The following is a 24431-nucleotide window of genomic DNA, read 5'->3' on the forward strand; positions in this document are numbered from 1 at the left end:
GACACAGTGACATTAAACCTCCTTCGAGATGGAAATCCACCAGAATAGGCCTACTCTTGGAAAATCTAGCCCTTGTAAGACTTCCCTCTGGAGAATGTAATTACAGACCTTCTGACAGCATTACTTCATGGTAGGCCTACTGTTTCCTCTGGTTCTGTGTCTGTGGACATGTGTGAAAAGTGGAGGCATAAATGACACGATCAGCTCACGACTGCCCAATGTGAGCCTTATGGGTTATTCATTTGTCCTGGAACAAAAGAGGACCAATGTTGCTGGCTCTTTTATTTAACTGGGGATTATAGAAAACTGACTTTGCTTCTTTCATTAAGACAGATTATTTGGTCATTTTTAGGGAATATTTTAGGGAGCCATTACATTACACTGTCTTGGACAGAGACTGATTGGATGTCAAGATGAAAGCATTAAAATGGGATCACCTTGGCTAACCCACCTGAAGAACAACCTGTGATGATGATGATGTACCCCCCCCCCCCCTTTTTTTTTTTAAATAGGCTACAGCCTTAACCTCTGTACATTTCAGGGGACTTTGAAGTGAAAGGATATATCTCTCATCTGGTTCACACAACGGTGTCAAGAGGTTTAATGACAGGGTGTGTTTGCCTAATTTCAAAGCCACAAAACTCCTTAAGGATTTCATTGTATCTCATTAGTCTCTATAGTACTGCATGTCCTGACCAAAAATGCATTGTGGGGCAAGTGGAAAGAACATGCACTCTTAGAAATCAATAGCACAGGACAGATTACACACTCGAATGAGTGAAAAGAAACTGATGCCAATTGCCTCTTATGTATTTCTCACTGAAGTAATTTTTAGAAGGATCTTAATTTTTACATAGCATAACATGCTGTTCTCACATATTTTGGTTATACCCAATATATGCACTAATTTGGCTCACACATTGTCCTTGACAGACACTTGGATTTATTTTGACATAGCAGGCCTACTGAAGCCTATTATAAATTATTTGTCCTAACCACAAGCCGTTTGCATTTGTGCTCAAAATGACTAATGTTCTATTTGACTCAGGTTCCTGCTGTGATAGGGACAGTGTTGCCTGGCAACTATTTGTAGCCTTGCATCTACTGTGGTGGTTCAGAAGCCCTACCTTGTGCCTTGCTCCGAGTCTGTTCATATTGTGAAGAATTTATGGAGCCAGACAGGCATCTCCCTTGGGCACAGATAATATAGGCTACCCTGACCTTAAAAAAGGATTTTCTTTTTTTTCATTATGCATCAGCTGCAATTTCATATTTAAACAGTTACAGAGTGCTTTTATTGCGTCACAGGGATCACATACAAAACAAGCCAGTGCCAGAATTTCAACGAAACCATAACAATCCCCCACAATTATCTGCCTACTCAAACCAGTGGGACGCCTTCATTTGTTGGGTGTTGTGGTAACGCTGGCATGCTTTTATCTCAAAGATGGTTATGTTCTGGAAATGACCTCATACTGAGGGTCTCTTCATTCTTCCGATACCAACGATTCCTTAATAGCTCCTCCAGCTGCCATGAATAATAAGATGTTTGGTTAAAATGATGCTTAGTTAGCGTATGCACCACCTGGCCACTCTGCCTCTTGGGTAAATACATTCCCTGGAATTATACACAATCATAATTAACAAGAACTATAGCTCAACAGGATCTTACACAAGCTATCATATGGTTTACACTGGTCTAAGTGTCCAGGATTTCACTTGACCACATCATACTTCACATGCTCTTCTGTAACAAATTGTCTGAGTAGGTAATTTAGACTCCTCACTCCGGGCTAACTTTAGGAATGTAATTAGATTTTGTTGGTCTAAATGCCCCTGTCAATCATATTCACCTGAGCCTGACAAATTAATGGATCAGTGGATTCCCTGAACAGATGACAATGCAACCACAGTCAACGGCAACATAAATAATGAATGACCCTTAAATGCATAATACAAATGACAGTTATTTAGTGCAATTGCACTGAGGTACAATAGCAGAGCAGGTGATTTATTCATGCAGGCTCTCCCTCAGTTGATGGACTCACTTTGCAGGGTCTCTCAAATCTGGCGGATATAATGCATGAGAGAGCAATGAGGTCATACTGAAAAAATGCTGAATCATGGGTTTTGCTTTCTTGGAAGACATGTTTTTTTTTATCCTCTCCTAGGCTGCTTATATTGCATGGTCTCTTTAACTATTTTGCGTTTTTTGTCCGTGCGCGTGTGTGTGTGTGTGTGTCTGTGCATGTGCATGTGTGAGAAGTGTGTGTGGGTTTACCAGTGGAGGCAGACAGGGATCCCCATTGGCTAATGATACTATACAAACACCAGCCGGCATTGTCTTTCTGTGTCCCTCACCTCTCATCACTTAGCAACCAGCAGGACTTTTTTCCATGTCTGGCCTGACGTTAATGCAATACTGAGGAGTGACCCACGTTGTGCTGTTGTGGTCATATGTTCATGTGAAGGTAGAGCACATTGGAAAATTCCCAGGCTGTGAAACTGTCTCAGCAGCAGATTCTTAAAATCAATGACGAGGGCGGAAAATGATGAACCATGAAATTGAAATACATTTATAAATGCATTCAGAGCCCAGAAGTTGGCTTTTGTTTTGTATCCAGTTACAATAGTTAATATTTAACAGAAAGCAGAGGCTAGCACGTCGTGTTTATGTAGCAGCAATCTGAGAAGAGAACAGCTGCATACATGGGCCTAATTTACATTCTGTTAAAAGGGTATAATCCAATGACGGTAACTGGAAAATATGCTGTTTCTTGGTAGATAATGATGCAAAGGGACTGTAGTCGAGCAAACCAAATATAGTTGTTTAACATGTAATAATGACAGAGATACCATCTTATGGACACTTTAAATCCATCTTACCCTTTTCTTGAAATAAAATGTGGTTATTTCATAGTTTGAAAAGACAGTGTTTGTATACTTCCCTGTAATATTGAGAGTGATTTTCAAAAGGAATATCCAGCACAATTGTTGAGGTGGTAAAGTCTTTCTTCTACTTGCTTACCATTGACACGTTGTGGCCTTTTATCAATACTTTGATATCTTTAGCTGTAGCATCTCTCCGTATTTGCTTTGATAATGAATGGTACTCTACAAAAGTCAGACGAATGAAATAAACAGAAATCACATTTCATGTAGGTACAGAGTTCCATGTCTGATGTGATATTTTTGCTCCCCTCTGCCAACTGTATCTCTCTTTCCCCGTTTGCCAGAGTAAACACATGGATGGTGACCGCCGGTAGTGTGTTGAAGGCCCATTAGCAGACACCAGCTGGCAGCCAACAGCCAATGTTCCCTCCATCCACCTGGCAGTGGAGTCCATCTCTGCCTGCTAATGACTGATATTTGTTCAGGTGATTGAAGTGAGCAGCACACCTGCTCTCAGCCGCCGCTTGTTATTGTTGGCAAGTGGGCATTCACTCAGGCGAGTGGGCAGATCCAGCAGGCAGCTCCCAGGCTCCCAGGCAGTTGTTACTCTTCAGGGTCTGGCCCATTTTTTTCACATGACCCTGTAGCCATAGTCCTGCCCCAGTGACGGCACTCTCAGCCATATTGGAAATAAATAGCCCCTTCACCTCCCCTCTTCAACTAGAATGGCACTGCTCCCTCTTTTCTCTCCTTTTCTCTCTCTCTCACTCTCTCTTTCTCTGTCAAGGGCTTATTTTTGTTGTGGGGTGTAGAGGACTATTTTAGTAGCTGCCTGACATTATAGGAAACATAATGAGGGAAGAGTGCAGTCACTCAGTGATGCTAGCAAGTAAATAATACATTTTAGTCAATGGATTGTGCAAATATATATACATATATACACGTCAGTATATATGTGCCAAAGAACATGAAGTTCCATATGGACCAAATAGGTTGGAGACCAGTGTAGTCACCCGAAATAGAAGTCTACTGCTGGTTTGAGTGAAGAGGACATTTAAGGAGCCCATAACTCCAGCTTTATTACCTGTCCAGGGCCAGTGAGCAGCTGAGAGATCATATCAGTCATGCACAGATGGCCATCAGGCTGATGTAAGTGCCTGGACTGCAGCATTCCCCGTTTTGTGGCAGCGCTCTGCGACAGCCAGGAGGGTTACCGTGTGAGTCACACCCGTGTGGCACAGTGTCCCGTTGCACCGCAGTGTTTCTCTTTAAGCTACTGTCTTCATTTATTTATCCCCACGCTGTGAATAATGAAGGACAGGTGAACAGGTGCCAAGATGGGGCCTCGGGTAGGGAACACGAAGCACAGAGATGTCACTTGAGGCCAGATTTGTTTATGCCTGCGAATATGTGACCTGTCACAGCCAGAGGTCTGTTTGTGTGCGTGTGTGTGCGCGAATGCGTGTGTGTATGTGTGTGTTCCTTTCAGACCGTTCCGTTCTGAGCATTGTTGCAAGCATCTCATTTGAGTATACCACTAAACAGAGAGCAAATAATCTAGTCTGAGTGCTGATAATATAATGAAAAGCCATTCTGTGAGACACAGGAAAGGAGTGAACTGCCCGCCCGGGATATGGCATCCTCCTATCGGCAGGGACGATCAGCCCCAGAGTCTGCCCACATCTGCCTGAGAAGAGAGAGAGAGAGAGAGAGAGAGAGAGATAGAGATAGAGGAGATGAAAGATTGCATAAGTCACATACAGTGGGCATGAAAAAGGAAGAGGATGCGACATGAGGTTGCGTTTTAGGGGATTGGCGAGGAAGGAAGCATCCAGTCTCCTCCATCCAGTCTCGCCCATCTCTACCCCCAATCTCCAGTCTAATCTGAAGCCACTCCACATTGCCGCAAAGCATGGCAGATGGTGTTAAGCTAAAATGAATTCTGGTCAACAGTGAGAAAACTCATCTCCCCCTAAATGCGTTCATAAGGACAGCGTAGAGTCTCCGAGTCCGGCTCGGTCTACCCCCCATCTCCAGCCCAGCATTAACTAATGACTTGGCAGGACCTTGGCTGTTACGCAAGTGCTTTGGCTCTTCATGCACTCGGATGCTCATGGGAGGGAACAGGACATATATTATTAAGGCTTAGCGTCACCCTCCGGGACTTCAAGGTGACAGCCTATCTGCATATTGACCCTTCAGTGAAGAAAAAATATGTTGATTAATGAAGAGCACTGTCAGCATACTCAGCAATGCCAATGCAGACAGATAAGCAGTGCATTTATTGTCCTTCATGAAAACATTATCTTTTGTTGTAGTAGAATAGAAGTGTAGCCAGTTGCATTGTAAGGAACATAAAGAAGCTAGAGTAGCATGTGCAGAATATCACAGAGAATCCAAAAAAAAAAACAAGGACGAATGTGGTGTTCTTGAATATGACAGGTTTATAGAAGAGACGCCGAAAGAGATGGACACAAGCTAATACAAGGCTAGACAAGGGGGTTATGTAACCAAACCACAGATTGCGAAAGGACATTGACATTTTTTAGAGAGTGCAACCTATACAATTATTCCAGCCAGCAAGTTTCATATTAATTTACAGATTTGGGATAACGTCAGTTTGAAGCATTCCCGCTTTGGAAACAAAAAATCAGAGATTTAGATGTCAGACCAGCTGCTTTTCTAAAGCGCTGTTTACATTTTTTTTATCTTGTGCAACATAATTGAATGATTAAAACCTTAAAACACTTTTTATGTTGTACAACGTTGAGACAAGGCAGGAATAATTTAAGAGGCCAGTAGATTTTAGTCCTTTGTTTTAACAATATTTGATTGGCAATAATTTTATGGAAAAAAAAGAAAAAAACAAGGCACATAGGGATGTTCACCTCTAAAAATCAGTACAGGCTGTTTCAGAGACCGTGGTTTTATAAATTACACAGATTTGTTTCGGGGTGTTAGATAAAGCCTGTGTCAATGGCGGTAATCTTCCTTTCAGTGAGGAGCCTTGCGGTAAGATTTAAGGGATTTAAAGGCATCCTCTCCAATTTGAGCCACCAATGTTAATCCCTGCTCCATTACAAAACACAGGCATACATGGAAGAGCTTTGTCCCCCCCAAAATACAACTGTTCATTCATCATATACAGACATGACATTTTATTTCAATGTTCAAACAGCCATGATATACAGTATTAATGGATTTACGAATGCTTTAACAGAGGTCAGGAGGGTAGAAAGAAAATGAAACAGAAAAGACAAAACAATTGTATACTGTACTAGTCTATCCAGGAAGATACATAATCTTCATTACTGACTGTGCTAAAATAAGTAGGGGAACACACTGTAACGACATAAATGGAAAGTAAGACGGACAATATACAGACACTAAGAACATGTGATATACTAAATGCTTGGGCTTGGAATTTCATAATTTTAGGGGCAAGGCCACTTGGCCTTCAGTTGGGCATACTGTATTTGGCGTGGGGCACAAAGGCCACACGTCAGGGTACCAAGGCCAAACTTTTTGTGGTTTTTTTGTCTGTTTTGCAGGGTGATTATTAAAAGCTACTGTAAAAACAATCTAGTGCTTGGGGATTCTGTAAATATTTTATATATGGTTGAACTGCATTACAAATCAGCTCTTTCCACTATTTCACATCATGAAGTGAATGGATAACAGGTAAAAATGAATGATACTGTTGAGTTTACATCTGGGAACAAGGGGATTATGTCTGATTTGAACAGTTAGCATTGATTTTTCTCCTAGCTACAGCTTGTGCCTACAGGCCAGATTTCGCCTGCACCTTCACCTGCACCTCTTTCTTTAACTAAGTTACACAAGTAAGTGCAGCATACACTGATAATGACACTGATTAGGCCTATGTATTATACACGTTTGATCAATTTAAAAAAGGACTAGTCCGACCTGGTTGACTGCCTCAGTACCATCAACAGCTGGATGACACAGAACTTTGTAAAACTCAACCAGCGATCCTCAGTTCCACCCCTGTTATACTGCAAAAATGGGCACATTCAGTTAGCCATTCCTGGTTACCTCACCACCGTCTCTGCTGAGCTAAGAAACCTTGGTGTCATAGTCAACTCTTCCTTCTGCTTTGATTCACACATCAAAAACATCGCCTGAAATGCATAACTCCGTCTCTTTCTCACCCCATCTGCCACTGAGACACTCACTCATGCTTTTGAATCACCTCCAGGTTGGATTACTGCAACACCCTACTCACTGGCGTCTCATCAAAAAGAATAAACAGCCTGCAATATATTTCAAATTCTCAGCCGTACTTGGCCATGGGAACAGGAATGCCCTGCCACTAGCACTGCGCAATGCACAACAATCCACCTTCAAGACCATGCTAAAAACACATCTGTTCAGAATAGCTTTCTCCTCAGTTTCCTAACTTCTTTAAACTTAGTTAATCCTTATACAGTGCTCTTGCAGTACTGTTCTCACAATCTTTTCTTTCCACTATGCCCTGTGTCTGTGATTTCTTGTTCTCTGGTGCGCAGTGTCCTCTGTGTCTGTTTGTAAGTGTGTTGGGTCTTAAACTTTTAGTTCTTTGTCATTTCTGTCTGTATTTAATGTATAACATCCATGAACCTTTTAATTGTACAGTGTCCCTGGGTGACTTGAAAAGTGTGTATAAATCAAATTTATTACTATTATTATTATTGTTATTATTATTATTATTAATGTTATTATTATTATAGTTACTTTGAAGAAGCATTCTTGACAGGGCTGTTTTCTGACACATCACAGGTTCATGATTAGATTAGTCCTGTTCCTGTTTCAAGCTTTTGAGAGGCAATATCTGTCTGTCTGCCCCCAGTGGTGACTGTGTTAGTTATTATTAGCTGTACCACATCTCTTCCACCAAACAGTTATTACATAGAAGCACACTGCACATTTAAAACTGACTTCAGACTCCCCTGGCCTCGCCTCGCTGAGGTGTAGTCTCTCTCCCGTCGGGTGGAGAGCCTGTGCGTTTGCATCCTGTCCTGGGACTGGCACTTCCTCCTTTCGGGCTGAGTGTACTGTCCCACAGCCCTGAGGAAATGTCACCCAGTGAACATTGAGAATAGCACATGCTGACCTCATGACCTTTTGTTCTCCTTCCATTTCACCCTCCTCTAGACTGCTGCCTCTACTCCCTCGACAGTGATTTCCTGGTCAATGGCCATGCGTCAGAAACTACTCACCATATCTCAAGACTCACACTGAAATGTCGGTTAAATTTGTTGTCCTAGATTGTTCGATTGTTGTCATAGATAGTGAAGAAATATGAAAGGGAAAAGTAAATATAAAAATCTTCTTCTTTGGAAAAATGATTTCCTTTAAATTTTTTACAGTGTATCTGTGACCTTTCCTTCACCTCCTGGACATGTGTTGACATGGTGGATGAATAGGATGAATTTGAGATCAAATATCCCAAGAGGCTTTTGTGAATGTAATGTCTGTTAGACTTCCTAATTTCTCTCTTGCGTAATGTTCATCACCTCGTGAATTTAAACGGATGGGGTCATGATGGGGACCAGCAGAATGCTTATTTAACCAGTAATCCTCTCTCAGTCTGGAGTTGAAGATTACTCCACTACAAATGACCCAGAGGTTATCAAACCACTGTCAATCCATCCAAACATAGGGACAAAAACAATGTGTCTAAAACCTGACTGGAACATTTCACCAATCACCACTTCATACAAAGGCCTGAGCCCCTCTGTGGTCATTCTTAACACTGAGAAATATATCAGTTTGTCCCTATACTGAAAGTGAAATGTGATAACCAGTTTCCATTTGGGTTGCTGAGCCAGTAGACAGATAAAAGGTATTGTACATTAAATACCTCTGTCAGTCACTTCCCTGCAACATGCTCATTTATTTGGGTAACCTCTCCTAGCATAACGGTGTATGAGGAACCAGTGACTCTGAGTCATTTTTTATGAGGCCTCTGTCTGTCAGGAGCGAGGGCCTTCTCCACACCTTCGGCTGATTCATTGCTGGGCGTGGAGTGACTCAATACTGCAGTCCATTTCCATGTGACTTATGCTTCCTATCCTGACCCGCGGAGATGGCCACTAATGCGGCCACATCTGTTCCTATTAACGACCCCCACTGAGTGAGAAGTGATTTCTGGAAAGTCATTTGTGAGCATTACTTGCCAAGATAGCACAGAACTGAAATAAAGTATAATGTCATGACACTGTCTGGGACAGACACACTGTAAAAACACACAATTTACCGTAGGGACAGTAATCACTTTTTTGTGAATACAGTATTCTGCCTCAGCTCATTTGCAGTTGGTTTGTTGATGATGTTGTGCGCTGTGTACCACAGCTGTGGCTCCCTCCATGCCTGGGCTGTGTGGGCTGACTTTTGTGCCTAGCTGGTGATTTATCACAAAGACCACTGGAGCAGAAGAGCCAGGTGCCCCACCGGCCCTCCTCTGAAGGTCGACCCGTGCTGCAGCGTGATGCTAAACCCAAGGGGGAGCCTTTTGCACATCAGCCAAGGACATCACAGGGATAAGTGACCATGTAGCCATTTCACATGTCCTGCAATGCAGAGTGCTATTGGCTTGGGTCTTTAATGACCATTAACCCCCTTGAGCACCATTTTAAATATCTGTCAACTCCTTTTGGACCTTGAGTTTTTTTAAATAGATATATCCCATTAGGTGTTCATTAGAGCTCCTGAATCATAAAAAGGTCACCCACCTTGGTGTTAGGTCACTGAGGTACGGAGACGACTGATGTCTCTAACAGATGCATTAGTGAAGAAAAATTATCTTGTCCACATGAACCAATTAAGAGCCTTTGTTGATATTCACATGCTGCAGAAACTTAATGACCAGAGTTTTATAAATAAAAAAGAATGCGGCTCTCTGACACACTGACAGTGCAGAATGGGCCTTTTTCAGTCCAGTCTTCTTACAGACGCTTTGAAGAGGGAGGTGGGATTGAATTACAACCAAATCTCTTGAATCACGTGGCCTCTGAGTGCAATAATGACCCTTCACTCTCCCCAAGCACTTTCATCCTTATGTTCAACTCCTTTTATCTTATTTCTGGATGGCCAGGTGAGGGTGACTGGTTTTACCCAGCACTGCTTTCTCCAAACCATAATCCCCAGTTAGCCCCCCTCATTTCTTATAACTCCATCACTTTTTAGTGTCCACCCTATCAAGACTGTCTAGATTGTACAAATATCGCAAGACCTGCTTATAAAAATCTTAATCTCTCCCTCCTTGAGGCTATTCTTCCCTAAAACCAGTACTAAATATTATAAACACAGTTGCTTGCTACAATCACTGTTTCCAGTCAGCAGACAAGTTCAACAGAAAGCTCTTTTAAGTGTAAATAAAAGCTGAATAGCCTACCTTCCATAACTGTAGCACTTGTCGAGCAGCTGAGTTTGAACCCGAGGCAAGTTGGATAAGGTCTGTATTGCGTGGATGTGCTACTAACTGTCAGTAATGGCATTCAAGTGATTGAATCATCAAAGCCCAGTGCATTTCCTATGCATTAGCGCGCCTTAAGTGGCTACACTCTGCCTGCCTGTCTCAGCCAAACAGCTCCTCAGACTTTTTTGTCTAAGTGCAATTTCCATCCTAGGGGAATTCATGTGGCTAGTTCCCCCCATCCTGCAGGAAGTCGTTCTATTCATGCTCCTCCTGCCTTTGGGCAGACAGAGCGAGACCTTTGACAAGTTGATATCCGACTGTGCAACCTTTGCCAGAGGCCTTGGCTTGTTTTGCCATGTCATTGCACTGGCTCCCCTGTTTGATCCGCTTCAGTTCCCTCACAGGGCGCGCTACACTGCCTCCCTCTGGCCACAGACCCTCTCTGACACACAGCTCTAAACGCTGTAGAGGCCTTCTAATGCATTAAGTCATGTCTGCTTCATAAAGACGTCTACATATGGCTCAGAGGACTCTGAGCTTAGCCATCGGGTGAGGAACTGGTGCTAAATTGAGCCCTTTTTGTCACAGATAAGTCTGGCGTGTCGCCGACCGCTGCTTATAGGTACTTTGATATTCCCAGTGCAGTCATCCCTGAAAGGTTTTTCCCTTCACTGGCTGTTCATGCGCTTTCATCTCTCCTGAAACACCTCTGCTATGTTCAGAGTAAGATATGTTTTTTTTCACAATAGATCTTTATACTCTCAGTCTAACACATTGCTGCCCGCAATGGTGTCTTAATTCATTTGTTTTTTTTATTTTCTTCTCAATGATGCCATTCTAATTCTCTCTGGGGGATTTCTGTCTTTAAACCAAGGGACAATAAACAAATGTCTCATGCTGCTCCAAATATAACGAACACCCACTCGCCTGCCATGCAGGCCCTGTATCTGATTATCTTGGCATTGGCTGCTCGCTCATTGATGCTTCCTGGCTGGATTGGCTCTTGATTGCTGTGTGCATCTACTGAGGATATAAGGAGGAGGGGGCATTAGTAATGCGTGAGAAGCTCACAACCCCCACCCCAATAAATTGCAGTCTATTTTAAGCATCAGCTCTTTTCCGATTCCCTGAAGCTGAGCTTTTTTGAATAATGGAAAGAAAAACGACAACGGCCGATTTAGACAACTACAAAAAAAAAAAAAAAAAAACACTGAGAGAGAGCCATTTCCTGTGGCACTTAGTGCTGTCTGACAGGGTGAGGATCTGAACGCTGGCCCCCCTTTTAACCCCCCTAGACTCATGCAAAATCATCCAGCAATGCACACCAGCATGAGCAATCAAACAGCCTCACATTCCCCAGGGCTTTACCAGTGGGTGGAGAACATCTAGCAATGCTTCAGTCCAGTGAAAGAGAGAAAAAAAAAATCCCACCCATTAGGAATCAGTGGACATTTTGAACATTGCTGTACTTTTTTTGGTATGTGCGACAAATAAGGGCTGATATGGCGTCGGCGTGCAGGACGTCAGAGGTATACCTGCAGTTAAGTGCAAAGGGGGACATACCATATACCATTTCTGTAAGGAGAAATTAGGAAAATATTGGAGAATCTAAAATGTGGAGCTTTCCGTCATGTGACTTCATCCCCTCTCTCTAGATACTGGCATGAATCATGGGGTGAGTTGAGGGAAGATGTGGTGCAGAGCGATGTGATTAGAAAACAAGGAATTATTCACCAACCAGCTCTGTGGTGGCCTGCGGGACTCCTGACACATTTTGGGCTTGTGTGTGTGTGTGTGTGTGTGTGTGTGTGTGTGTGTTTGTCTGTGTCTGTTTGTTCTTTCAGAGCTGGTGATGTTTTTTTTTGATAAAATTGTCCTGTGATTCAGATTTATCCATACCACACACTGAAACTAGGTTGGGTTTGAGGACCTCTGCTTCTCGGTGTCACCATGGAACATTATGACTGCTCATATGACCAGCCAAGATCATTTACAAGATAATTGTGTATAAACAATTGAAACATTTCCAAAATGTATGCAAAATAGAGTTTACATCTCTAGAATTCATGCTTTAGAGAACGGTTTTATGGCCCCTCTGTCTTCGGAATGTGACTCACCCTACTGATTCAAAGCTATATTTAGACGTAGCTAAAACAATCCATGGCATACCCATCCCAAGGTATGCCAGTGCACTGTGTCTCTCTTACAAAACTCTGTATGTTTTTTGTCGAATGAAATGCTTCAAAAGCAAAAAATAAAATGAGAAATTAGACAGCATTGCAACAAAAGAATAAAACTATGGAAAATCATGTTCATACACTCTTAAAATAATGTGTTGAAAACTTGCATTGTTTTTTTTTTAACACATCTCTGTGTTCAGATAGGGACAACACATTTGTTTTAAGAGTGTATTTATAGTAAAGAAAATCATACCTTTCATGTAGACATGTAGTCACATGTCACAATTGCTTCTGTAAAGCAGGTTCATTACAGGGCAGACCCTTTTGAAGGTCTCTTTTCTCATTAACCGTAGCTTCAAGTTAGAGATTAGGCCTAGAGTATTTTGGTCAAAAGTTGGACTTGACAGGGCAGGGGTGGAGGGAAGGAGGAATAGATCAGATGCTATTTGTTGTAGCTTTACACCTAGGGGTGTCTAGGGGTTATTTTGTGTTAACAGATGCTTTGTCTCGACGGAACAGAGCTTTCTTTCAATTGAATAGCACACAAGTGTTAGCGTAATAGCCATGCATTCGTTTAGATCATTTTGAAGTTAATGTCTCTGAAATGCGCATTCCCTGCAGAGGGACTTTCTGCTCAGCTTCTGACTTCCTTCTTATAGGTTTGGATTGAACAGACCCAGAATGGAATTGTCTATCCTCTTCCACAGCCATAAGGTCATGGTCGATTTTCAATGTAGGTAATAGCCTAAACCACTTACAGTTTGTCAGAACAAAACCGTTGGTCTTTTTCCCTTATAACTGCTGTTGAAACATATGTAATATTTTAAATATGTCCAAATTAGCACAAACTCCTAGTGATCTCACTGTTGGCCCTGTTCTGTTTTATAATGCTGTATGGTCATTGTGCGTGGTTGCCTGACTGCGTGCAGTGATTGCTGGGCATGAGAGATTAGACCTTTGAATGGAGGGACACATCCAGTCTGTCACAGCACAAATGAAAACAGAGCTGAACAGCAATTAGCAGCACAGCAATGACATTGTTATAACGATGTAATGGTCATTTTCGAGGCAAGGTTAATTGAGTAAAATGGCACTTGAGGGCATTTGCTTGATGCTGTGAGCTACAGAGATCTTGTCACTTGTTTGATGAAACAAAAATGCGGTTAGATGATGAAAGTGTTTTTTAGGGAGACAGGATATAAGGTCTATTAGCGCAATTCTGTATTTGTTAAAAATATTTATGAAATGTATGTGAAGGCCTGAGGACAGTGCATTTAAAGTTCCCTTATGATTTAGCATTCCTTCCAGAGTGCAAACCAGTGGTGTTATTAAACTGAATGACTTGAAATTATACAAGGATTCAGGTGAATTACTGTCCTGACCTTTTCAGTTTATTTTGAGCAGCATCATGCATGAAATGAATCCTGATAGGATTTTCAGAGATCAAGGAGCTCCCTCTACTGCTTTGGTGGAGAATCACATTATAAAACATCCAGATTTTCTTTTCATCTTTGGGGAACAAAGAGTCAGTCATAAAATGAAATAACCTAAATACAAAATCTTATTTCAAAATGAATTTTAGCCAAATAAATGGAAAATTAATCAGTAATCACATATATGCCTCAAGATTTTAAGTAAATAGATAATAGATTTATCTGAACATAAGACAAATATTCACATTGCATGTCACCATTTTTCAGGGGGAATTTCAGCATCTGAGAGGGAATGCCTAAAGCTATCCAAATTTAGTGCCTTTGATGGTTTATAACTGAGTGGGTATGACTGTTTAGATCATTTGTCATGGTCTTAATAATAAAAACTAGACTCTGTGCATGTGTATGTGTGATAGCCTCTGAATTTTAATCACAGTTTATAATTTCAGCTCGATACCCCTTCAACAACAGGCTGTTCTTGGCTTTTGGTAGTGGACATTGTTGCACTTTATTATTTCTGAGGAGAAAGCTAGACTCTAGGTTGTTGTAAGTGCTCTAGGTAGCCATGGAAACCATTGTATTAGCCTCTTCTGTGATTGGTGCAGCTTGAGTGAGCAAGTGTCGGCTATTTTTGTCATTATTCAACACGTCCAACACACAGCTCTCTCTCACACACAACTACACACACACACACACACTCATGCACCATCGTGGCAGCAAGATAAAAATAATCCAAGAAATAAAAAACACATACCAGAATATGACCATAATGCAAACACTGACAGGTATTACCTTTATATTATAAGATAAGAAATATATTGCATGCTTCATAGACATTACTTCAGCTGAATGCCCTTTATATCATTTTACCTCACAATGTTGTACCACATTCGTTTTTTTCACACACAAACTTCATGTAAAGATCTGATTGATGATATGAAAAAAAAATCCAAGTTCCACCTCAAGTATCATCCAGTTAATACACCCCATCAGCACATGGAGGACAAAATCAATAAGGAAGGACCATTCAGACTCCTTCGCTTAGCCAGGGCTCCCATGTCTCTCTGGGCGTCACGTGGTCGTGTGGGACTGCTGCTACTGCCGCTGGACTAGCACCATCACTAATGAATAAATCCCCTGAAGAACAGAGCAATGATGGGGAAGAAAAGAGGGACAATGGGAGCCAGCTGATCCGCACACTTCTGCACATCCCTCGGGTGAGGCAGGAAGGCGGCGCACCAGAGCCCAGCCTGGGCCCGTCCATTTGCACGGCGCCTGCCACATCCCGCACGCCACGGCCCACGCTGCAGTCAGCCAACGGCTGGACACGAGCCTTGCTCTTTTACAGATCGCTGAATGTATGTATGTATAGCCCTCTACACTATATGTTTGAGTAGGCTGATGGGTAGAAATAGCAGTGTGATTACAACAGCTTACTAGTGTAGCACTGGGAGCCAAGAGTGGTCAACACACTACTGCTTGTATTGATTTTACTTTTAAAGGGTCATTAAATTTAATTCATGGGGTCACCGCCATGTCAGTGAGGTAGGCTATGTTTTAGAAATGTACAGATCTAATTCTCTGTTGATCATAATGAACCAAAGACTATTAGACTGCTTGCTTCATTTTTTTTGTCACACACATAGATTGTTCAAAACACTGATGTTAATTCTATATACAGTTATAGAGTAGAATATGGACCTTTTCCTCCCACACACACCTCTACCACAATGTGTCTCTCACACAGCCTGTTACCTAAAGGTAGACTGGGAAAATCAAATGCATACAGATTATTCAAAGACTGACCACCCTTTCCCATTGTTTTAAGGTTCTATTCTATTCCATATCATAATTTCACCTGTTGCCATTACTCTACATGTAAACACCACCATTACTCCACATGTAAACACCACCATTACTCCACATGTAAACACCACCATTACTCTACATGTAAGCACCCCTAATAGAATACTACTACACTTTGCTGTTACATATTTTCATTATGTCAATCAAAAAAAATAAAACAACAGAGGGAAAAAAATAACCAAGCAGAAAAAACTATACACCCATTTTCCCTATTCCAGGAGAAAGGTGATCGTCCCAGTGAAAATATTTGCCAAAGGGATTAGTATGCTTGGCCATGCAAATGCACAGACTGTCAATGTTTATGACATGTAGATGTGAATGCAAATGAGGATCAGTTATGTCTACATTATCTGAACTACAGGTGAAGTTGCAGTTAGGTCAGAGTGGTTGATCCTGCCAAACAGGTATAAATAGTCCTTGTGCTTAAAGATTCAGTACTATAAATGGGTGTGTCCCTTGGGACCCTTTAATGTCTCACATTAACATAACTGTTGCATTTTAATTTTTCTCCTGCCGCCTCTGTTACTCCAAATAAATAATCCACCCTCGTGAAAGGGCTTTTGAATGGATCAGATCATGGGAGGTCTTGACATGCCATGTTATTGGAGAGGCAGGGATAAGGCTAAAAGCAGTTGCGGAGAGCAAATTGGATATGCCTTTTTGTGTTCATTTTCACCCATCTCTGTGAGACCCAGTGTGACCTTGCCTGATGGCCATGTTTCTGAGTGAGGTGCGAGAGTTAAAGGCGAGGCTTGGGGGGTGGGACACTAAGACCCAGCAGAGAGCAGCAGAGCTGCCTGCCTGCCTGTCTACTCCACTCCGCTCTGCAGTTGCCCTGTGCGTGTGTGAGTGCGAGCACACGTGCATGTGTGAATGTGTGTGTGTGCATGTATACGTGTGTTTGTGCGCGTCGATTTTGTGGAAACATGTGCACCGTGTGTGTGCATGAGTGTGTGCCTTGTGTCTGGGTGAGCATCGCTTTGCATCTGAAACGGGCGGCCGAGGGGAGTGCCTTTCTCTCGTTCTCTCTTGCAGGCTCTCCCTCTCCAGCTCTTCCTCTCTTGCTCTTTTTTCTGTTTATCTGCCTGTCATCTCGGCTCCAGCACCAGCCTGGCCACCTGGACCGGGCGGCTGCCTGGAGCGCAGCGCAAGGGGGGGGAGGGGTGTGTGTGTGTATGTGAGGGGGCGGGTGTGTGTGTCTGTGTGTGTGTGTATGTGGGTAGAGGGGGGAAGGGGTGAGGGGTGATTGGGCTGGCTGAGGGCGGGTGTCTGTGTGTTCGCGTACGTGTGTGTGTGCATGTGGGGGTGGGGGAGAAAGGGCCAGGTGAGGAGGAGACACTGACGCCCCTCTCCTCTCCCACTTCTATGCACCGCCAGAAGAGGAGAGGACCACGTTCCCAGGCGGAGTGTATGCACCGCAGAGAAAAAGCTTCGCTCCCTTACCTAAGGTATGTCATCTTCCACCAATCTGAGCAGTGTCACATGGAGGCGGCTGTTTGTTTGCTTAGAAAACAGATGCTCGGTCCAACACACATCATGGACGTGGCTTACCTCTGAATATCACCCCCCTCCCTGTATAAACACTGTTTCCATATTGCCGTCTTGTTTTTGCCATGTGTGCCGCGCCGTGTGTCCATGTCGACAGGCAGTAGGAGCTGAGGTCACTCTGTTAAGGTGGTAGGATCTGAGTTACAGTGAGGAGAGGCTGGGCAGGGACTGTGGAGACCTGCGAGGTTGGGCCAGGGGGCCACATCGGTGTGGGCGACACAAAGCAGGGGGATGAGATCCGGCCAAGGGGGTTCCTTACATTTTTTTAACATTTGATAATTACCTCCAACCATTGCACAGGAACATCAACCCAGGAACAACCTCAGAGACCACTGTGCATTTTGTGGTAGGCAACAACCCACCAGATTATGATCAGTTTTCTGTGACATTACAAAGTTTGCCTGTGTGTCTTTAGAGATTTTTTTTCTTAAAGGAGAGGAAGCCAAAGGAAGAAAGAAAGAAATCAGTTGTTGGGCAACAGTGCTTGTTTTCTATCACAGTAAATACTGAGTCATGTGCATATAATAGGGTCATATGTTTCGCAGTTGGCAGCAGCCAAGATTCTTTCTCCCTCTTAGTCTCCAGTCTCTTAGACTGAAGAGGGCCATGGCTCAAACGCGGTGATGAACCTCTTTTCTTTTGAACGTTAGACTTTGACTTTACAACAGTTAACTTGGATGCCACTATAGATGAGTGGGTTTTTTAAAAAATATTTTTTCTTTGCTAAGATGTTTGGGTGTGGACTGGAAGGTTGACAAACATGATCATATAGAGGGGTAAGATACATTTAGTTTGGGCCCTTTGTTTTATCTCAGGATGACTTGCTTTTTGGGCAACTGCAAATTATGCATTTTTAAACATGGAAATTAACTGAAGAAATGTCTGCCAAAATTAGACTACATGTTAGCAACTTAGCCCTGAACTGCTTGTCACTCACTGAAATGATTCCCCTTATTGAAAAATGCATTTATTTACTGGTGCAATATTTAGACTATTTGTAAAAAAATGATCTCATGAGTTAAATTTTGTAGCTTTTAGTTTCTGTCATATACTCTGTCAGTGAAACATCTAAGACAGAGCCAACTGGGTGATACTCTTAGCCCTCTCACTTGTATTGTAATTATTATATAGAACTTAGGGAGATATGTTATTGACAATTTCTAAAATGTCTTAAATTTGATCAGGTATTTGGCAAAATTCTAGGTAACATTTGGTCCATGCACATTCAGAATAAATATATAAGATACGAGACAATTTCATATGGCTATTCTTTCTCATCCACAAGTCAAACAAAAGTTAAATATAGATACTGTTAAAGTGAAGCCTTACTCCTTTCAACTTGTTTCTAGGTATCTAGCCTTGAATCTTACGTTCTGCACAATATATGGGTTGCTTTCAATATGTTGTAGAATATGTGAGACCTCTTCACTAAGGTAGTCCCTCCTGCTCTTTGCTAATTAATGCTGTTATTATAGAGCTTCTCTGAGTTCCAGCGGCACCACAGTCCACGGAGCTTGAAATGGCCCCAGAGACATCAGTCTCACTGAATTTATTTATTGGTCCCCATGATTATTTCAAAATAGCTCCAAATCAGCGATGTTATTACTGCCCACTGTGTATGGACTGAAATGGTGTCTGGAAAAAAACAAACTCACTGACGTGTTTTAGGTGCACACGCCTGCGTGCGTGTGTGTGTGTGTGTGTTCGTATGGAAATCTACGAAAAGTCAGTCCACGTGATTCAGTTCTTTGATGGAGTGCAGGGTAGGGGACAGGTGAGGTTGGCACCATAAACAAGGAAACCAATGCCTCCTGGTCACCCCAGGCCATGATGATGCCTCATGCATTTCTCCTCCTTTATAAACTTTCCCATCACACAGCCTGTAAAAATCAAAGCCACTGTTGCATACTATTTCTCTAGTTTATCTGGAAGTCATTTGGAATTTTGTCTTCTGAAACTGTTTTTCCTGTCTCCCTCAGGACAAAGAGGAGTGAGATTTATCCTTGATCACCACTGAGAACGTGTGTGAGTGTTCTTTGGGGTGCTACCTTAGGCTTGGCCTACCAGAAGCATCTGAACCACTGTCCTCAGACCCCCACCCCCGCCCAGGCACAGGAGGATGGGTAATGGGCTTGAGTGTGACACTGCTCACTTAGCTCAACCCATCCTCTCATGGAGCCTGCTGCCACCGCCAACATCCCGTGGAACGCCTCGAATGCCAGCCACTGGACGCTGACCTTGCCCCAGTCCAACGATTCAGAAGTGAGCGGCACTCTTTCGCAGTCGCTCGCCCTGGGCGCCATGCTGCTGGTGGACCTGCTGGCAATCATGGGCAACTTGGCCGTCATGACGGTGATCGCCTGCACGCCGCAGCTGCGCAAGTTTGTCTTTGTGTTCCACCTGTGCATGGTGGACCTGCTGGCCGCCCTGGTGCTGATGCCGCTGGGCATGCTCTCGGACCAGGCATTCTTCAGCGAAGCCCTGTGCCGCGGCTACCTCTGCCTGAGTGTGGGCCTGATCTGTGCAACCATCCTCACCATCTGCGCCATCAACGTGGAGCGCTACTATTACATTGTCTACCCCATGCGATACGAGGTGAAGATGACCGTGGGCCTGGTGGTCACGGTCCTGGTGGCCATATGGGTCAAAGCCATCCTCATGTCGGCCTTCCCTCTGCTAGGCTTGGCGCTGCAGGGCACAGGGGGGAGTGGACCCTCCCTGACTCCGGGGCGAAGGCGCTGTTCCCTGCAATGGACAGGCGGCAGCGGGACATCTCGCCTGGTGTTCATGGTTCTTTTCACACTCATGTATTTCCTCTGCCCGGTCCTTATCATTCTGGTGGTCTACTGCAACATGTTCAAGGTGGCCAGGGTGGCGGCCATGCAGCAGGGCCCGGTGCCCACGTGGATGGACACGCCACGGCAGCGCTCTGAGTCCCTCAGCAGCCACTCCAGCATGGTGGCCAGCCTGGCGGGCGCGCGTATCACCCCTCAGCGGACGTTCAGCGGGGGGAAGGCGGCCATGGTCCTGGTGGCGGTGGGGGGCCAGTTCCTGGGCTGCTGGCTGCCGTACTTCGCCTTCCACCTCTACTCAGCACTGGTCCCCACGTCTCCGGCCACCTTGGCCCATCTGGAAGATGTGGTCACCTGGATCGGTTACTTCTGCTTTGCCTCCAACCCCATCTTCTACGGCTGCCTCAACCGCCAGATCCGGGAGGAGCTATCGAGGCAGCTTGCCTGCCTCTTCACGTGGGGCCGGCCACGCGAAGAGCAGCAGCTGCCCAGCCGCGAGGCTTCCATCGAGGAGAACTTTCTGCAGTTCCTCCAGGGCACCGGCTGCAATCTGGAGCCTCGTAACTCCCAGAGCATATCTGGGCCACAGAAGGGGGACGATGCTCTACCCCCTGAGCCCCTACAGACCTCTCCATGCCTCCAGAGGCCTTCTGTTGACTTAAACATCCCTGGACAAATAGTGGAGGAGACATCTGAGTTCATGGAGCAACACCACCTGAACAATGATCTCAACTTGTCAGAGAACTGCCGCAGGACAATACCTGACCTGTAGGATTGAAACGCACATTTGTTTCAATTTGTATTTTGTTGCTATTGATGTCCCCCTCAATTTTTTAAATAGTTTGTTTTTGTTCATTCGACATGTGCTTCAAATTTCAGGGTTTGAAGTGGAACACTTTTTAATATGATACATCAGGTTAAGATCTGTACATGATCCTGTCAGATAGTAAAATCCGGATAATATTATGAACCAAGATGTTTCTGGAGTTCAAAAAAGTAAATGATAATGCCGTTTGTCATCATTTTTTGCCCTCTATTTCACATTCAATTCTCTCTTGATGAGAGAGGCTGACTCGTAACATGTCCTAACAAAACAAGATGTAAGCATGCATGCAAGTGCTGTTCTCTACCATTTCGCTTTGACAGTCTAACACGTTTTGAATTTGGTATAGGCAAATACCGAATATCACATTAGAACAGACTGCCACTTTAGACAGCAAATAGATTTGACATATAATGCATCATAATTTTGTGGACATTGGCCATGTTATCTTGCACAATTTGAGTGCCTTTGAGGCCACCACTCAACCCATCTCTCCCCAAAGGACCTTCTGTTGTTTTTGAAAACCTGGGGACAAAATCGAGTTTGGACAGACAAGGGATAAAATAGTCAGGTCACTGGCAATCATGTGCCGTAACAGCACAGCGTGGAGAGAGCTGTCACCGATTCAAAAGACTGTTTACTCAATCTCCACCCCCTCATGTTTCAAGACAGAAAATGAATGCAAATTCTGTCACATTTTTTTCTCAGGAGTCCAAAACAATATTGCTGTGCCTTTTTGACTATATCCTAATTAAAATGTACATAGTGTTAACAGGTTTTATTGAATGGTTTCATAGCAGGGGTATTTATAAGACCGAGTTAGACAAAGATGAATATTTTTAACTTCCCACTGATTGCGCTGAAAATTTATTCAGTAAAATTGCACAGAGAAACACATTGACTCAGTCTACCATGTTTAGCACATGGTGTATCTGTCAACACTGGAAACACGACACTGCTCTGGAAAAACTGCACTTAGACATCAACTTGCGAGATTCAAGAGGGTTTATCATTGTGTAGTATTAATTACAACACAAAATGTAAGCACAGCAAATTAGACATATTTAAAGAAAATTACAGTCTTGCTGGTTCCTAGCCTGAACATCTAAATGCTAACTTCCTTTCATAATACAGTGTTATGGCCTACATCACAGAGGACAAATTCTAATGATTAGGACCAACCCACTTTCAAATGGCTCATTGTTTACAGGTTAAACCAGAACAAACGTCTCTCCACAGTATACTTTAAGTACCACTGTGTTTTGCCATAAGCAGCCGGAGCTTGTTGTGACCACAGAATACAATGGAGGCAGTGCTTACATGTGTTCCTCCTGCTTTTGCCCTTTCTTTAGCTAGAGCCGGAGGACATCACCATCTTCTCACCTCAAGGAAATAAAACACAGAGATGCTTTGTAAAACTGCTACATAAACAAAGTCTCACATTTTCTGGTGTTTTATCTCTCTGCCTTTCTCTCTCTTTCCCTTTCTATTATCCAACCCAGTCGAACTAAATCACATGATGTCAAGCAAGGTATTTTGGGACATCTTAGGTTTGGTGTTAAAAGTATGTTACGGAACTGGGCAAAAAAGGGCTCACGACATAACGCTCCTAATTTTCTTGTTTAATGACTTCAGTACAGGCTGGTGTTTTCAGCTGGATTCTTCATTCAGATCACAAAGGTTCTTTTGCGTCATAGAAAGGGTTGATGAAGCTACATGGAAATTTGTATAAATTGAATTACATATAAACAGAACAAACATAATTATCTCATTCAAGTGCAACCCTCTGCACTGCTTAGGCAATGGAGTGGCAATCCACTATGGAGAACCGCCCTCATATTGTGTGAATGTTCTGTTGTTTCTATGACAGATGACTTACTTTATTAAGACAACAGGGTGGTAAAAGATAGCCTACAACACATCATGAGAAAGTCAGAGTTGATCATTATCCAGAAATTTCAAACTCAAACATGATTTGTTTGGCTCATAAAATCACTCCATAAAATCCCTTATCTCATAAATCAGTCCAAACACCCTTCACATTGTGAGGGTTGTTGTGGGATCAACTTCAAATCAATATCACATCTCTGCACCTAATATGATCACTGCCATATGAAGCTCTACAGCCATTTTGTCTTGGTTGCTGAACATGCAAGTCAATGTAGATCGAGACAGTGGAGAAACAGATGACCATCAGGTTTACTAACCAGTATTTATGTTAGTCTTTTGTGAGATACAGCATTCTTTGAGAATAGTTATCTTTGTGGGGATAGTGCCTAAAAGCCCCGCATCCATCTGGTGTTCATGTATAATTAATTATTTATTTTCTTTTTGTTTAGCTTTGTATATATTGTGTTTTGCAGGAAAAAGTCCTGGTTGGTATTGTTGCTCTCATTTGCCAAGTCTTTATTATTTTTGTTGATTCTAATTAAAATTCATCAAGAATTGCATGTGTGTCTGTCTAATGTTCATCTTGCACACCTTGATGCCATTCCATCCAATCATTGGCTAAACCAGCCTGGGTATTTACAATATTTCTTTCTGTTTCATTTCATGTCCATTCAAGTCAACACAATACTACTACACTGATCCTAATGATCCTCGTTGTGTGTGTGTGTGTGTGTGTGTGTGTGTGTGTGTGTGTGTGTGTGTCTGTGTGTGTGTGTGTGTGTGTGTGTGTGTGTGTGTGTGTGTGTGTGTGTGCGTGCGTGCGTGTGTGCATGCGTGTGCACGTGTGCGTACGGCATGTGTATTTAGACATTTAGGTTTAGTATGAAGGTCTAAAAGGACACAAAAGTAAAATGCTGGGAGAGAAAGAAGATAAAAGGGATGTGACATTTAACCCTTAAAGGAGTACCGTCACACCGGTGTGACAGGAATGTTGAGAAATGAACATTCTAAAGAATATCTGGGTTCATTGAATTCAACATAGAATTTTAGAACCTTCAATTGTTGCGGAACTTAGAACGTTCAAAAACCTACACCTTTAAGGGTTAAGGGAGACAGCAGTGACAGTCTAATTATATGACGGAGTTGGAGATGTCTGCTTCTCTGCTTTTTGTCTGGCAGTCAGAGAATCATCACACATATTGTCTCAAAATAATACCAACAACAAAATCAATAAGCACTTTGTTTTCAGTTCATCATCTGTTCAAAAAGGTCTATACAAACTCTAAATATTATGAATCACTACTATTTTAAGACCAGCTAAATATTTTAGCCAATGACCTTTACAGCAGGTGCTCTTTGATGTCTATTTCTGTCAGCTTGACATTTTAAAATTTCTTTTTACATCAAAATGAAATATACAATATTCCCTCACCCACCTAAGGCAATCCACCAGGAACTATGGCACAGACTTTTATATGAAATGTTAAAATAACATTTTAAAATGTGAAATTAACATTTACATTCTAAAACACACACAACACACAAAATAGTGCTGTTGTTTTTTTTTTTTTCTCTTTTTTAATTTTA

At 42.8% G+C, this 24431-nt stretch overlaps 1 protein-coding gene across 2 annotated transcripts; it reads left to right on the forward strand.

Annotated features, from left to right (window-relative positions):
* Positions 1–5: 5 nt before the first annotated feature.
* Positions 6–23369, forward strand: gpr61 (G protein-coupled receptor 61). 2 transcript variants are annotated; one of them, XM_048242103.1, is made up of 3 exons: positions 6–130; positions 17169–17239; positions 19319–23369. In XM_048242103.1, exon 3 carries the CDS (start codon positions 19512–19514, stop codon positions 20901–20903), a length of 1392 nt encoding a protein of 463 aa, XP_048098060.1. In that variant the 5' UTR covers positions 6–130; positions 17169–17239; positions 19319–19511; the 3' UTR covers positions 20904–23369. The 2 variants fall into 2 exon arrangements, with proteins under 2 accessions (XP_048098060.1, XP_048098059.1); XM_048242102.1 differs by lacking the exon at positions 6–130 and having other exon boundaries at positions 17089–17239.
* Positions 23370–24431: the final 1062 nt, after the last annotated feature.

Source organism: Alosa alosa, chromosome 4, assembly GCF_017589495.1.
Source record: "Alosa alosa isolate M-15738 ecotype Scorff River chromosome 4, AALO_Geno_1.1, whole genome shotgun sequence".
NCBI classification, from domain to species: Eukaryota; Metazoa; Chordata; class Actinopteri; order Clupeiformes; family Clupeidae; genus Alosa; species Alosa alosa.